The sequence below is a fragment of the Ictalurus furcatus genome, chromosome 8 (genome assembly GCF_023375685.1).
Source record: "Ictalurus furcatus strain D&B chromosome 8, Billie_1.0, whole genome shotgun sequence".
Classification (NCBI taxonomy): Eukaryota; Metazoa; Chordata; class Actinopteri; order Siluriformes; family Ictaluridae; genus Ictalurus; species Ictalurus furcatus.
In genome coordinates this window covers 10,037,954-10,051,590 of record NC_071262.1, presented here as the reverse complement: position 1 = coordinate 10,051,590, position 13,637 = coordinate 10,037,954, and the positions used below count along the sequence as shown (strand labels likewise).

The window sequence follows — 13,637 nt, the reverse complement described above, 5'->3', positions numbered from 1 at the left end:
TCAAAATTCTGCTTAGCATTTAGTATATGGAAAATAATTACTATTTTTCTTTTTTTCATAAAAAAACAAACATCTGTGGCATTATGTAACCAAACCAGCATTTAAAGGGTTACAATTCTGAAAATGAATTAATAATTGGTAATTATGATTAGAACTGATGCAGGTAAAAAAAAAAAAAATGTCAGTGAAAGTGGAAAAAAAATATTTATTATTTATAACAAATAGTTATTTGGATATGGACATTTTCTCCTCTAATAAATAATTTTGCCACTCTTGAGAGCGAATAAAAACGATCGACGGATAACCCTTGTGCATCGATTAAAAAAAAAAAAGAAAAGGTCCTATGGGTAACTTTTTTTTTTTTTAATTGATGCACAAGGGTTATCTGTCAATCTTTTTTATTCGCTCTCAAGACATAAACAGTGAATGTACACCCCCCCCCCCCAAAAAAAAGAGTTTTAGATGCTACAACAAAAAAATTCTTTTGATCTATTGAGACTTTGTTATTTAATGTTATTTAGACCTTACATTTAATCAAGTGAAGGATCTGATGTAAAAGTCCAGATGTGAGATTTTACCATGCGCATCACATTTGAGGATGCTTATTATAGCCTCTTTCTGCATTGTTTAGGCTGGATGCTAAAAAGTAATTAAAAAAAGAAATAAATAGCCCTCTCTACCAGCCACTTCTCATTGTGTTTAGCTCAGCTAAATCTGGGTCAGCCTGATGGGAATGGGCTTGTGATTAGAGCTTGTTACTGTACAGAAACTGCCTCATCGCTGAGATGATTGATTACTACAATTAATAGGCAGATTATTCTCCACCACTCTGTTTTGCTTCTTTTGACCTGAAAATGTTCTGCTGCTGGCTGGAATGCAAAATTTGTGTAAATTTCTTACCATGCTGCCACAAGGCTAAGAAACCTGAAATGACACATCCTTGCAAAAAAAAAAATAAATAAATGGAAAGAGAGAGAGATTTGTTTATTCAAATACTGAGTATTGCAGATGCAAAAATAGTTGAGTACTTTTAATGAGTAGAACAGCACTTATGATTCCCTGCGTACTTTCTGCATTAACAGAATAAGCGTTTCTTTGCTGAGTGGCCTTCTGTACATTATTTCGGTGAGTGTGTATGGTTCTGCGGCAGTCCTTGCAGGTGTAAAGTGCATGTGTAATGGAGACTAGAGAGGACACCGCATATCAGTGGGCTGCTGCACGTCACACTCCCTGCTAATCATTTCTCTTTTTTATGATATTACATGATTTATGAGTGGGGCGCGTCTCCAGGGATGAACTTATGAAGGCCGCAGTGCGTCAGTCCCTCTACCTCTCTCTCTCGCTCTCTCACTCACTCTCGCTCGCTCACAAACAAAAATGTATGCGCACACACTCCGAATATACCAGCTGTGTGTAATGAATCACCAGGTGTCATACTGCCATTGTTATTTGCAAAATTTCATCTCGTGCCCTTGCAATAAAATAAAACCGTATTCTGTTAACTATTGTAATATTTATTGTATTCTGTCAGCTGGAGTAGTATTTTTAAAAATGCAAACGTGTATGTTGTTGTAACATGTGGTCGGTCTCTCTGCTTTATCAACACTTTTTATCGCTAATCTTCACTTATGATGTGTTGCTGTTCACCATGTCATGACCTACCCATCCCCACATACCCAATCCCACCCAATGACAGCCAAATCATTGGTAGATTAAGGTGCTTTGCAGTTATTAACCAACAAAAATGTTCTGGTATGTGACAAAAGTGGAGTAATTTTAATTTTGAGATTGTCAGGACTGTTGGCATACCGATTCTTTCTTTCTTTCTTTCTTTATTTATTTTTTTTCAACACAGATTGCAGCTTTTATTTAATAAAACAAACAAAAAAAAGCCTTTCAAATACAGACGTTAAGGTTTGATTTTACTGTGGGTTTAAATAATTCTATAATACATAAATTCATATCACACAAGTCAACAGAAGTAGGAAAATTTCATGCATGTGATAGAAACGAATTGCAGAATTTAAGCAGCTTTCCTTTTCAGTGCTCAGCAGTTTTAAAGAAAGTCCATTATTAAAAAAGCGAATAAAAGGAAATCCTCCCTTATGTCTTTATGAATCTGTCACACTGAATAAGACAGCACCATTATTCATGCACGCTGATATATACATGCATGCAGTCTCTTGCATACCTATACACACTCACTCTTCATTCCTTTTCTGCTCTTTTTTTTTTTTTTTTTTAAATAAATGTATTATTCAAGTTTTGCAGTTCTTTTTGCCTTGTGGGAGAAAAGTGTTTGCGAGGGCTGTGAAGTATGGTGGAAATTTACATATCACGACTGTTGAATACTTATTTCCACCGGAATGTCTGACAAATGAAAAATAAGAGTTGTCTGAAAGGCCAGAGAAGACTAGAGCAAAATCAGTACATGGTCATACACCATGTGTAATGGTAACGTTGTCTGTGAATGGCTGGTCTTGCTTGCTACAATCAAGAAGGAAAAAAAAAACCTTAATTTTTCTGAAAATGAATTCATTCTAAATTGAAAGCACTAACTGAAAGACTCTAGAGTCCCACTTTGATCCTGAGCTTGGGTGAACTGTCACGCATTACGCCGTGTTCCTGGGACTGGCTCCACACTAATAAAGTGGTTACTGGAGATGAATGAATGAATGAAAGCCCTAATAAATTTTAAATTGCCTTAACCCTCTACTGCATGAATTATTACATTTACATCAAAAATGTTTTTATGGATTTTTATTACTTGAATTATTTCAAGTAATAAAAAATACATTTAAAAAAAAATAAAAATTGGGCAAAGGGGTAGTTGGTAAACTGCTGTCATATGGCAACATATATGCAATGGTGGAAAGTATCATATAGTCAAAAATAACACAAAATGTATGAGATTGCAATTCCTTCTTAATTAAATTAGAAATTTTATATAATCATTACATTGTGTAGTGATGATATTTTTGCAGATATTCTTGCAGCAGAATATTTTTAAAAAGTCTTAATAGTAATAACTTTACCTATAGACAGGCTGAGTAAAGTGAAAATGGAGTCTGGATCCCACACTGGTGACAGATTTGATGTTAGGACCCTTGATTTGTGCTGAGGGTGCCATAATGAGTGCAGCAGTAAAGAGGAGTGCTGTCCATCTGTTCCACAGAGAACTATGTGAAATAAGGCAATTTGCACCTGTATACGTTGTGTGCGTGTGTGTGTGTGTGTGTGATAAAGAGAGATGAGAGGTTGGATCTGTGATTGAACAGTATGGTTTTAATTGGTACCTCCAGGCATTGCTCTATATCACTTATCTTTCAGTCCTCTCTTTCTCCATTGTGTCCCGTTAAAGCAGTAAATATTCATTCCGACGGGCTCCTCTCAGAGGTAGTAATAATTAGCAGTAATGCAGGGAGAGGGGTGGTGGGCAGTAATGATCCCATTAGGTCCTGCTAGAAAAGCCTCGGTGCAATCCATTCATTTATAGTCTGCACAGTGATCAATGTGTGAAATTAAACTTTCATTATCAACGCTCAATAGATGACTCCACATTTGAGAGAGTCTTCTGGGATTCATATAGTGAGATCGGGGCTTTAGCATAACAGAATTATTAATATTGTTATTACGTTAGCGGATGTGATGGTAATAACTCTAGCTGTCAGGGCCATAACTCAGGCTCTATACACATGGATTAATGGGAAGAGATGTACCTGGGTGTTTAATTAAAGCTGAATGAGCATGAAACAGTTGGGTTAGAGGATTTTAATTAGAGCAATTATGGTATTCCATTATTGCACAGATTTCTGTACTATTTTCACTATGACTGTTCACTATCACACTGACTGTTTGTGCTATTTTGCCTACTTTAGTATGATTCACTAGACTGTTTTCATATTAAATCTGTGCATTTTATCCTGACTAGATTATGACTGCTATCTTTAGCATTTTCCCATTACTTGAATGTATTGCAGTGTCACAGCCGCATGATTTTGCACTGTTGCCTACTATTCTATCCCTGCACAGTCTTACTTCATCCTTAATCTCCCGTTCCATGAAGGACAGGCTGGATTAACTCTGGATTAGCTTTCTTTGCATGTAGACTAACCGAGCTAATCTCTCCCTTAGCAGGTATTAGTTACACACACACACGGTGCATTGTTTGACATACTGTATGTACCATCTTTAATTTAGCCAGCATGTATTTGTCCTGCTTTGGTTGGTTTATCCAATCTATGATAATGAATGGTCTTTGAGGTTTCATCACTGTCTTTCAAAGGAGACCATTCTGTCCCCCACTTTTCCACCCCTTCGGGTGGATGTCCTGGCTGATCAGTAGTTGTTTCTGGTGTTTGATTCATGTTCCTGACTCCAGGCTATTGTATCTGCTCTCGCACTGCTTTGGCCTGCATAATGTGAGCCACCATTCGTCTCCATAAGACCTTTATTATTCAAGCCAGGCAGCGCACAGTGGAGATGGAGATCAGGAGGGCTGGGTAGGAACCAAGCATAATATGAAATTCAAAGAAGGAATAAGAGGGCAGAAATATGTGCATGACAGAGTTTTAGAGAAAGCAAGAGAGAGACAGAAAGAGGATATATATAAGGAAATTTTTCTCACTACATATCCAAAAACATGATCTGATTTAGGAGCCAATGAAACTTGGGGTTCAAGTTCTAGATTCTTTTCTAGCAACTGTGAGACAAACATGATTACCATCAACTTTGGATGTGCAACGACATCAATGAAAAAGTTTTGGATTCATGAAAAAGCATGTTGCCAATTATAATGACAAGGTGAATAATTTGCACAGTGATGATTAATTAATTTTATGTTGTTGTCAAAAAAGATAACAGAACAAAAATAACATTATAAGGACATGATCCACAATCAAAATATAGGTGGGCCTAGTACAGAGCCTTGAGGTACATCTCCAGATGTTTGCCTAGACAAAAATACATTTTATAGCTTTGTTTCAAACCACTTTGTATGGTCCCTGAGGCCAACACCGTTTTCAAGACATGTTCTATGAATATCGAGGCTGACAGTGTTAAATCTAGCACAGTGCTTAAATCTAGAAGCACAGTAGAAGTACTGATTTTGTCATTTTTTCTTAAGTTTTTTTTTAAAAGATATTTTTGATTTGATTTTTTTTTTTTAATAAAGTTTTTATTTTTATTTAGGTAGTGTGGCAACAACAATCAGCAATGAACAGTACTTCTAGACCCACACCATAGTATAATTCATTCTTACTGGCACCATTTTGATTACGTACCAGAAACTGTACAACTTGAAATCTTTTAGTACTAGGCATGTGGCCAATGAAAAAAAAAAATCAAGTTATAGTTTTCCAGTCCTGATGTTTCGAGTATTTTGTATAGTTTAGCCCCTTAGAGGCAACAGATAGGCTCCTTGTAGTGAGCTGTGTGTGCTACATGAGGCTGACATACATGTTAATGTTCTGGGAATTGCCTGCTGAGAACGCCTTGGGCTCTCCACCCTGCCCTTGAACACATTAATGTTCTCAAACACACCACTGCTAGCACAGAGTGGAAGTAAGCTTTGTAGTTGTTGGTGGGAGATTGTTGTTTGCCTTACTTTTTTCACTCCTGAATTGTGTTAATTTCTTTCCCTGTTTCAAACAGAGGACGGTTACGAGCAGTTTCAGATGGCAGAGAAAGCCCATGGGAGCTGGATGAAGCTATATGTAGAGGGAAACACATCTGAGGTGTTGAGCAACATCGCAAAAAAAGTGCTTAAGCAGTACCTGGAGGCTCTGCAAGCCATGAGCGCAGCCCTCAGCAAGCAGCTGGGCAAATACGACATGTACTCCATGATGGTGGGAATGAGTCTCATACTACAGGTAATAATAAATGTAATCTTACTTCTTTTTCTCAATCAAATCAAGATTCATCCTTCTTGAAGCATTCAAGGACGTTCGGTGGATTTTTCAGTAATTATCTCCGATGCCAAGACTGGCTGAATCTCAGTTGGCTCCCATCTTCCTGTATAAGTGCACTACATACAATCCTCTCTGAAACTATTGGAACGGCAAGGCCAATTCTTTTGTTTTTGCTGTAGACTGAAGACTTTTGGATTTAAGATCAAATTATGAATATGGGAAGAGAGTTTAGAATTTCAGCTTTTATTTCCTGGAATTTATATGTAGATGTGTTAAACGACATAGAACGTAGCACATTTTGTATCAGACCACCCAATTTGTAGACGAGCAAAAATAATGGAATGGCTGCTTCTAGAATAGGCTCAGTCTTCTTTATTCATGATGTAACTCGTGATGGTTGAATGAATTCAGAAGTTTACAAGAACATTTTGTCTGCTAATTTACAGAGAAATGCATCCTAATTAATCGGGAGAAACTTTACCATGCAGCAAGACAATGATCCAAAACACACTGCCAGCTCAACAAGGGACTTTGGCGGGGGGAAATGTGGAAAGTTTTAGACTGGCTAAATTAATCACCAGAATTTAAAACAATTGAGTATGCATTTCACCTCCTGAAAAAGAGACTGAAGGGAAAAACTTCCAAAACAAACAACAACTGAAACTGCAGTACAAGTCTGGAAAATCATCACAAAAAACAAACCAACAGTTTGGTGATGTCAGTGAGTGGCAGGCTTGATGCAGTTATTGCAAGCAAGGGATATGCAAACAAATATTAAGTGTTTCTTACTTTTAATTTACTTCAAGACTTATCTGTTTCTTTATATTTGCTCGCCTAAAAATTGGGTGGTCTGATACAAAAGGTGCTATGTTTTGTTGTTTAACATTAATACCAGGAAATAAAAGCTGAAATCCTAAACTCTCGTCTCATACCCATCTTTTGATCCATTTTTCGTGTAAAGCACAAACAAATGAATTTGCCTTGCCGTTCAAGAAGTTTCAGAAGGATCTGTTTGATATTGAATAGTAGCTTTTATGCTCAGTGTAGTGCAATATACCATGCATATAAATGGAATCACGCAGCTTAAAATACACAACACAGTTCATGCCTCTAAGTGCATATTTTTGTCTTTGTCAGCTTTATACCTTACACTTTATATTTTTGACTTTGTCGTGCCACCCATAATTTTAAGGAGATGTCAGTGATCCTGACCCTTTCTGCACTCCGGACCTGCCTGATCCATTCGGATGCCCTACCTCTGGATAGAGCTCTCATCAACTGGAGGCTACAGCCTGGAGATTGCTTAGGATGGTACCGCTTGAAGTACCATGAGATAGTTTTGGACCTCAATTCCACATGGACATTCTCGCTGTGGTTGTTGGGACTACGGTTGCTACTATGGTCTTGAGACTGCAATTACCACATGCAGTTTTGCACTCAGGGCTCCTTTGGTGAACAGTGGACTAGTTCAAAAAGACTTCATGTAAAAACCATAATGAACTTTATTTTACTTTCGCACTATCCGTTATTACCTAGATGAAGATGGGTTCCCTTCTAGTCTGGTTCCTCTCAAGGTTTCTTCCTAATATCATCTTAGGGAGTTTTTCCTTGCCACCGTCGCCACTGGCTTGCTCAGTAGGGATTAATCTACACACTTAAAATCTGTTTCCTGTGTTTATATTTTTCTGTAAAGCTGCTTTGAGACAATGCCCATTGTAAAAAGCGCTTTACAAATAAAACTGAATTGAATTGAAATTGAGTACACCCCCGTTTGCCTTTTGATGCAACTGGGACTAGTTTTGCAGTAACAAAGGGCATTGCAGAGGATGCATTTGATTGTTCTTGGCCTGAAGATCTCTTCTCCTCTCCATCCAAGCCTACAGCCAAGTTATTACATGCTTCATTAGGCAGATTCTCTTCCCTGATGATCTCTGAACAACCAACCAAACTGAATAGAACAGCTGTTTTGGAGAGCTGCAAACAGCTGAATTGTAAAGAACATTGACTGAAGCTCTTCAATACTCATCAATATGTGAAAGTTGCAAGCTACCTTTTTCGACAGTGAAAATAAAGGTGAGCCAAGTACAGAGCACACCATAAAGGTTGTATTCTCCAGATGTTTGCCTCAACTAAAACATATTTTCTTTAAGATATGTTTCAGGATATTAGGATGTCCATTACGGATGTGTTCTCCCTTCTACTCCAAGTCACTCCAAGTCTAAGTCACATTCATCTTAGGAAGGAGATAATAATCACTGTGTTATTGTCAGGAGAACATGACACTCTAGACTGCTTATGGAGCCATGGAGTTAGTGAACACTGCATTGAACTAGTCATTGGTTCAAATGGAATAATTTATGTATAGTTGAAACTTCTTCAGATACCTTCAGCAGTAAAAATGAAGCCAGTCAAATCCAAGTGCTGTACTATCATGTATATAGAGTACAATGAAATTCTTACCTATTCTTATCTATTCTTCCCAATAGGTGCCACAAATTTCACTAAAAATACAACACTGAATAAAAAACAGGAAATACCGACACCACTATAGATGATCGCCTTGTTCAGACAGCAAGGCAAACGCAAGAACTTCTACCATTTAACAGTTGATCAAATATAATTTATTCGGACTGTACAGTGGTGCTTGAAAGTTTGTGAACCCATTAAATTTTCTATATATCTGCATAAATATGACCTAAAAGATCATCAGAAGTCCTAAAAGATGATAAAGAGAATCCAATTAAACAAATGAGACAAAAAATAGTATACTTGAGCATTAATTATTGAGGAAAATGATCCACTATTACATGTCTGTGAGTGGCAAACGTATGTCAACCTCTAGGATTAGCAGTTTAATTTGAAGGTGAAATTAGAGTCAGGTGTTTTCAATCAATGTGTTGACAATCAGGTGTGAGTGAGCAAATTTAAAAGGGTTCATAAACGTTCAAGTACCACTGTAGCTGCTTGAAAATGCACAATGGTTGTTATAGATATAGCACTGGTGTTGCACTGAGCAGTGCTGTGCTGATGAAATATGTAGCTTTCTGCCAATATGAAGATTTAGGCATGGCCAGTATCCAGTCATGGCTATGAATGAATTCAGTGATAAAAACTGATGACAGAAAATCTGATTAGTTCTGTGTTTTGAATCATATTTTCTGGGGTTTTGTTTGTTTGCTTTAAACATTTGTTGTACCTTGCCCTAAAACATACTGTAGTCTGTGGCAAAATCTACATGCTGGCTGCAAGCAAAAGCAAAAAAATGGATTTGGTCACTTGTCATTTTCAATCTGGATACTTAGTCTAAAAATTGGAGTTCAAGTTCAAGTGGTTTTATTGTCATTTCAACCATATACAGCTGGTACAGTACACAGTGAAACGAAAGAACGTTCCTCTAGGACCATGATGTTACATAAAACAAGACACTAACCACATGAGACAACGCAGAGCTAAATAAGATCTGCAAAAATTATACATAAAGTGCACATGCAGACGTGTGCTAAAAACACAGGACAATACAGTACTACTCAATCAGGACAATAGGCACAGTAAGTGACAGTGTAGCACCAACCAGTACACAGTTTTAGTGCTGAAGTGTCTGATATAACAGGTAGTGCAGAAGATAGGTGCCAAGGAGTAACAATATAATTTAAAATATTTCAATGGGAGTGTGATGGTGTTCAGTTCAAAGTGTGTGTGTGTGTGTGTGTGTGCGCGTGTGTGCGTGCATGCGTGTCAGTCCAGTCTCTGAGTATTGAGGAGTCTGATGGCTTGGGGGAAGAAGCTGTTACACAGTCTGGTCGTGAGGGCCCGAATGCTTTGGTACCTTTTTCCAGATGGCAGGAAGGTGAAGAGTGTGTGTGAGGGGTGTGTTGGATCATCAACAATGCTGGTGGCTTTGCGGATTCAGCGTGTGGTGTAAATGTCTGTGATGGAGGGGAGAGAGACCCCGATGATTTTCTCAGCTATCTTCACTATCCGCTGCAGGGTCTTGCAATCCAATGATGTGCAATTTCTGAACCAGGCAGTGATACAGCTGCTCAGGGTGCTCTCAATAGATCCTCTGTAGATCGTGGTGAGGATGAAGGGTGGCAGATGGGCTTTCTTCAGCCTTCGCAGAAAGTAGAGACGCTGCTGGGCTTTTTTGGCTATGGAGCTGGTTTTGAGGGACCAGGTGAGGTTCTCCGTCAGGTGAACACCAAGGAATTTGGTGCTCTTGACGATCTCCATGTAGGCGCCATCGAAATTCAGCGGAGAGTGGTTGTTCCATGCTCTCCTGAAGTCAACAACCATCTCTTTTGTTTTGTCCACATTCAGAGACGGGGTTGTTTGCTCTGCACCATTCCGTTAGCCACTGCACCTCCTCTCTGTATGTTGAATGGATTTGCAACTTAAAACTGATTTGACCCATATTACACAGATTTAAATGACCGGTAAAGTTGTTAGTGACTCTGCAAATTAGCCGAAGTGTTTACAACTTATTATTGAGCTACCTGCTGGCCTGCGGGTAGAACCTGTCTCTGAATCTTGTGGTCTGATTGTTAATAGCTCTGGTCCTCCTGCCAAATAGGAGACAGAAGTCTGTGTGTGTGTGTGTGTGCGTGCTTGTGCGCGCAATGATTTAGTCTTGTTTATGAGCTGTGGCACATTGTGTATGGAATTTGTACTACATTGTTAGACCTTGGATTCTACTCATGCTCTGTGGTGCTTACTATAAGCTGAACGCCTCATGAGAATTTGACGTGTTTTAGGCACGAAAAGCCCCTGTGGACCAAGATTCCTCAAATTTTATTGACTCATTAATTTAGTGCACTTTCAAAGAACTGCAAAAGTTTTTGTGTGTGTGTGTTGTTTTTTTTTCACCTAGTGGCTGTTTTTCCTCTTCATATTGGGCAGCTGAATGTAATCAAAGTAAATATGTAGCTTGAAAATTATCGTTTGGCATTGCAAAAAGAATAGCAGAATATCATATATTATGGAAATTAGCAGTCATGGCACTACAAATTATGTTCTTTCAACAAAATGTAATTATTTTAAGGGACTTTTTCAAGGATATTTTTAATATAAAAAGAAATACAGTGAGGGGAAAAAAGTATTTGATCCCCTGCTGATTTTGTACATTTGCCCACTGACAAAGAAATGATCAGTCTGTAATTTTAATGGTAGATTTATTTGAACAGTGAGAGACAGAATAACAACAAAAAAAAATCCAGAAAAACACATGTCAAAAATGTTATAAATTGATTTGCATTTTAATGAGGGAAATATGTATTTGACCCCTCTGCAAAACATGACTTAGTACTTGGTGGCAAAACCCTTGTTGGCAATCACAGAGGTCAGACGTTTCTTGTAGTTGGCCACCAGGTTTGCACACATCTCAGGAGGGATTTTGTCCCACTCCTCTTTGCAGATCTTCTCCAAGTCATTAAGGTTTCGAGGCTGACGTTTGGCAACTCGAACCTTCAGCTCCCTCCACAGATTTTCTATGGGATTAAGGTCTGGAGACTGGCTAGGCCACTCCAGGACCTTAATGTGCTTCTTCTTGAGCCACTCCTTTGTTGCCTTGGCCATGTGTTTTGGGTCATTGTCATGCTGGAATACCCATCCACGACCCATTTTCAATGCCCTGGCTGAGGGAAGGAGGTTCTCACCCAAGATTTGACGGTACATGGCCCCGTCCATCGTCCCTTTGATGCGGTGAAGTTGTCCTGTCCCCTTAGCAGAAGAACACCCACAAAGCATAATGTTTCCACCTCCATGTTTGACGGTGGGGATGGTGTTCTTGGGGTCATAGGCAGCATTCCTCCTCCTCCAAACACGGCGAGTTGAGTTGATGCCAAAGAGCTCCATTTTGGTCTCATCTGACCACAACACTTTCACCCAGTTGTCCTCTGAATCATTCAGATGTTCATTGGCAAACTTCAGACGGGCATGTATATGTGCTTTCTTGAGCAGGGGGACCTTGCGGGCACTGCAGGATTTCAGTCCTTCACGGCGTAGTGTGTTACCAATTGTTTTCTTGGTGACTATGGTCCCAGCTGCCTTGAGATCATTGCAAGATCCTCCCGTGTAGTTCTCGGCTGATTCTTCACTGTTCTCATGATCATTGCAACTCCACGAGGTGAGATCTTGCATGGAGCCCCAGGCCAAGGGAGATTGACAGTTCTTTTGTGTTTCTTCCATTTGCGAATAATCGCACCAACTGTTGTCACCTTCTCACCAAGCTGCTTGGCAATGGTCTTGTAGCCCATTCCAGACTTGTGTAGGTCTACAATCTTGTCCCTGACATCCTTGGAGAGCTCTTTGGTCTTGGCCATGGTGGAGAGTTTGGAATCTGATTGATTGATTGCTTCTGTGGACATGTGTCTTTTATACAGGTAACAAGCTGAGATTAGGAGCACTCCCTTTAAGAGCGTGCTCCTAATCTCAGATCGTTACCTGTATAAAAGACACCTGGGAGCCAGAAATCTTTCTGATTGAGAGGGGGTCAAATACTTATTTCCCTCATTAAAATGCAAATCAATTTATAACATTTTTGACATGCGTTTTTCTGGATTTACTTGTTGTTATTCTGTCTCTCACTGTTCAAATAAATCTACCATTAAAATTATAGACTGATCATTTCTTTGTCAGTGGGCAAACGTACAAAATCAGCAGGGGATCAAATACTTTTTTCCCACACTGTACAATGTCCCTGTAAGTTTGAGCTCAAAATATCACTTATTGCATGTGTTGTTATTTTGCATATATTAATTTTTGCTCATTTTCTTTATAGTTTATAAAGTAAAAGAGCTAGAAAACAACAAACAGTATCAGTCGAATCCAGGAACTGGCACATTCCACTTTGATTATTTACAGGCAGTTGGTTTTTTCCCTCTTTTGAGAAAGAACTAAACGGAGAAGAAGACGTTGCAAGGTCTTTTACTTTGGACTCTGGACACACATAACAGCACACTCAGCAATATTTCCTTTTGATTTAATTTTGATATAAATGATGACAGTGCAGACTGTGTGTTTATGCATCAAGAATAGCTTTGGCTCCGTTTTACACTCAAGAATGATTTGGCTCTGTTTCTTCTTCTCTGGTCTAAAGTTCTTGAGGTGACCCATCAAACGATGTCCTCTATTTGAAGAGTTGATAGAAAGAGAGGATTTTTCTGGTTTTGGGGCAAGGTAGTGCCAAGAAAAGAGGTGTGTATGTTTCAAAGCTTCAGCTATGACTGGCATTGCTTTGTTGCTGCGGCATGTCTGTTTTTTTAATGTCAGCACTCCCAAAGGGGCTGCTTGGTAGAGATACTCAGCATGAACTGAGTTCAGAAGTTCAGTCCAATGAAGACTTCCTCCTAGCTCAGGTTGTGAGTTTTAACATTCAGTTATGAAGAAAATGTTTGTGAACCCAGCAACCAATATATTTCTGTGTAATCTGATCTTCATTATAGAAGCCAATAATTGTAAAGGAAGTGTTATGTAAGATAGGTAGATAGATCCCAGAGGGAAATTATAGCAGCACAGAGAGTTAGAAGTATACTAAGAATTATTTAGGGTCCCCCCGTGGGGTTTGGAGAGGTTTTTAAAAAAATTTTTAAGGAGATTGTCCAGTGGGTTGGCCCTACCGGGTGTGGCCGACATGCAGGCCACAGGCATGCTGGTCTCGGTCATGAAGATACATCAGAGTGCTGGGTCCTGGCTGGGGTGCCATCCTGTCCTGTCCTACTGCCTACTCTGTTT

General features: G+C 39.0%; 1 protein-coding gene across 2 annotated transcripts in view; it reads left to right on the top strand.

Moving 5' to 3' along the window:
- The window catches only part of pigg (phosphatidylinositol glycan anchor biosynthesis class G), a 154,697-nt gene that overhangs the window by 70,743 nt on the left and 70,317 nt on the right, over positions 1-13,637 (top strand). Inside the window, exons 7-8 of one of the 2 annotated variants that reach the window (XM_053630636.1) lie at positions 5,653-5,870; positions 7,102-7,469. In XM_053630636.1, the coding sequence (XP_053486611.1) occupies positions 5,653-5,870; positions 7,102-7,317 (434 nt within the window). In that variant the 3' untranslated portion in view covers positions 7,318-7,469. Of the gene's footprint in view, positions 1-5,652; positions 5,871-7,101; positions 7,470-13,637 lie in introns of those variants that run through there. The other variant, XM_053630634.1, reaches the window with a different exon arrangement.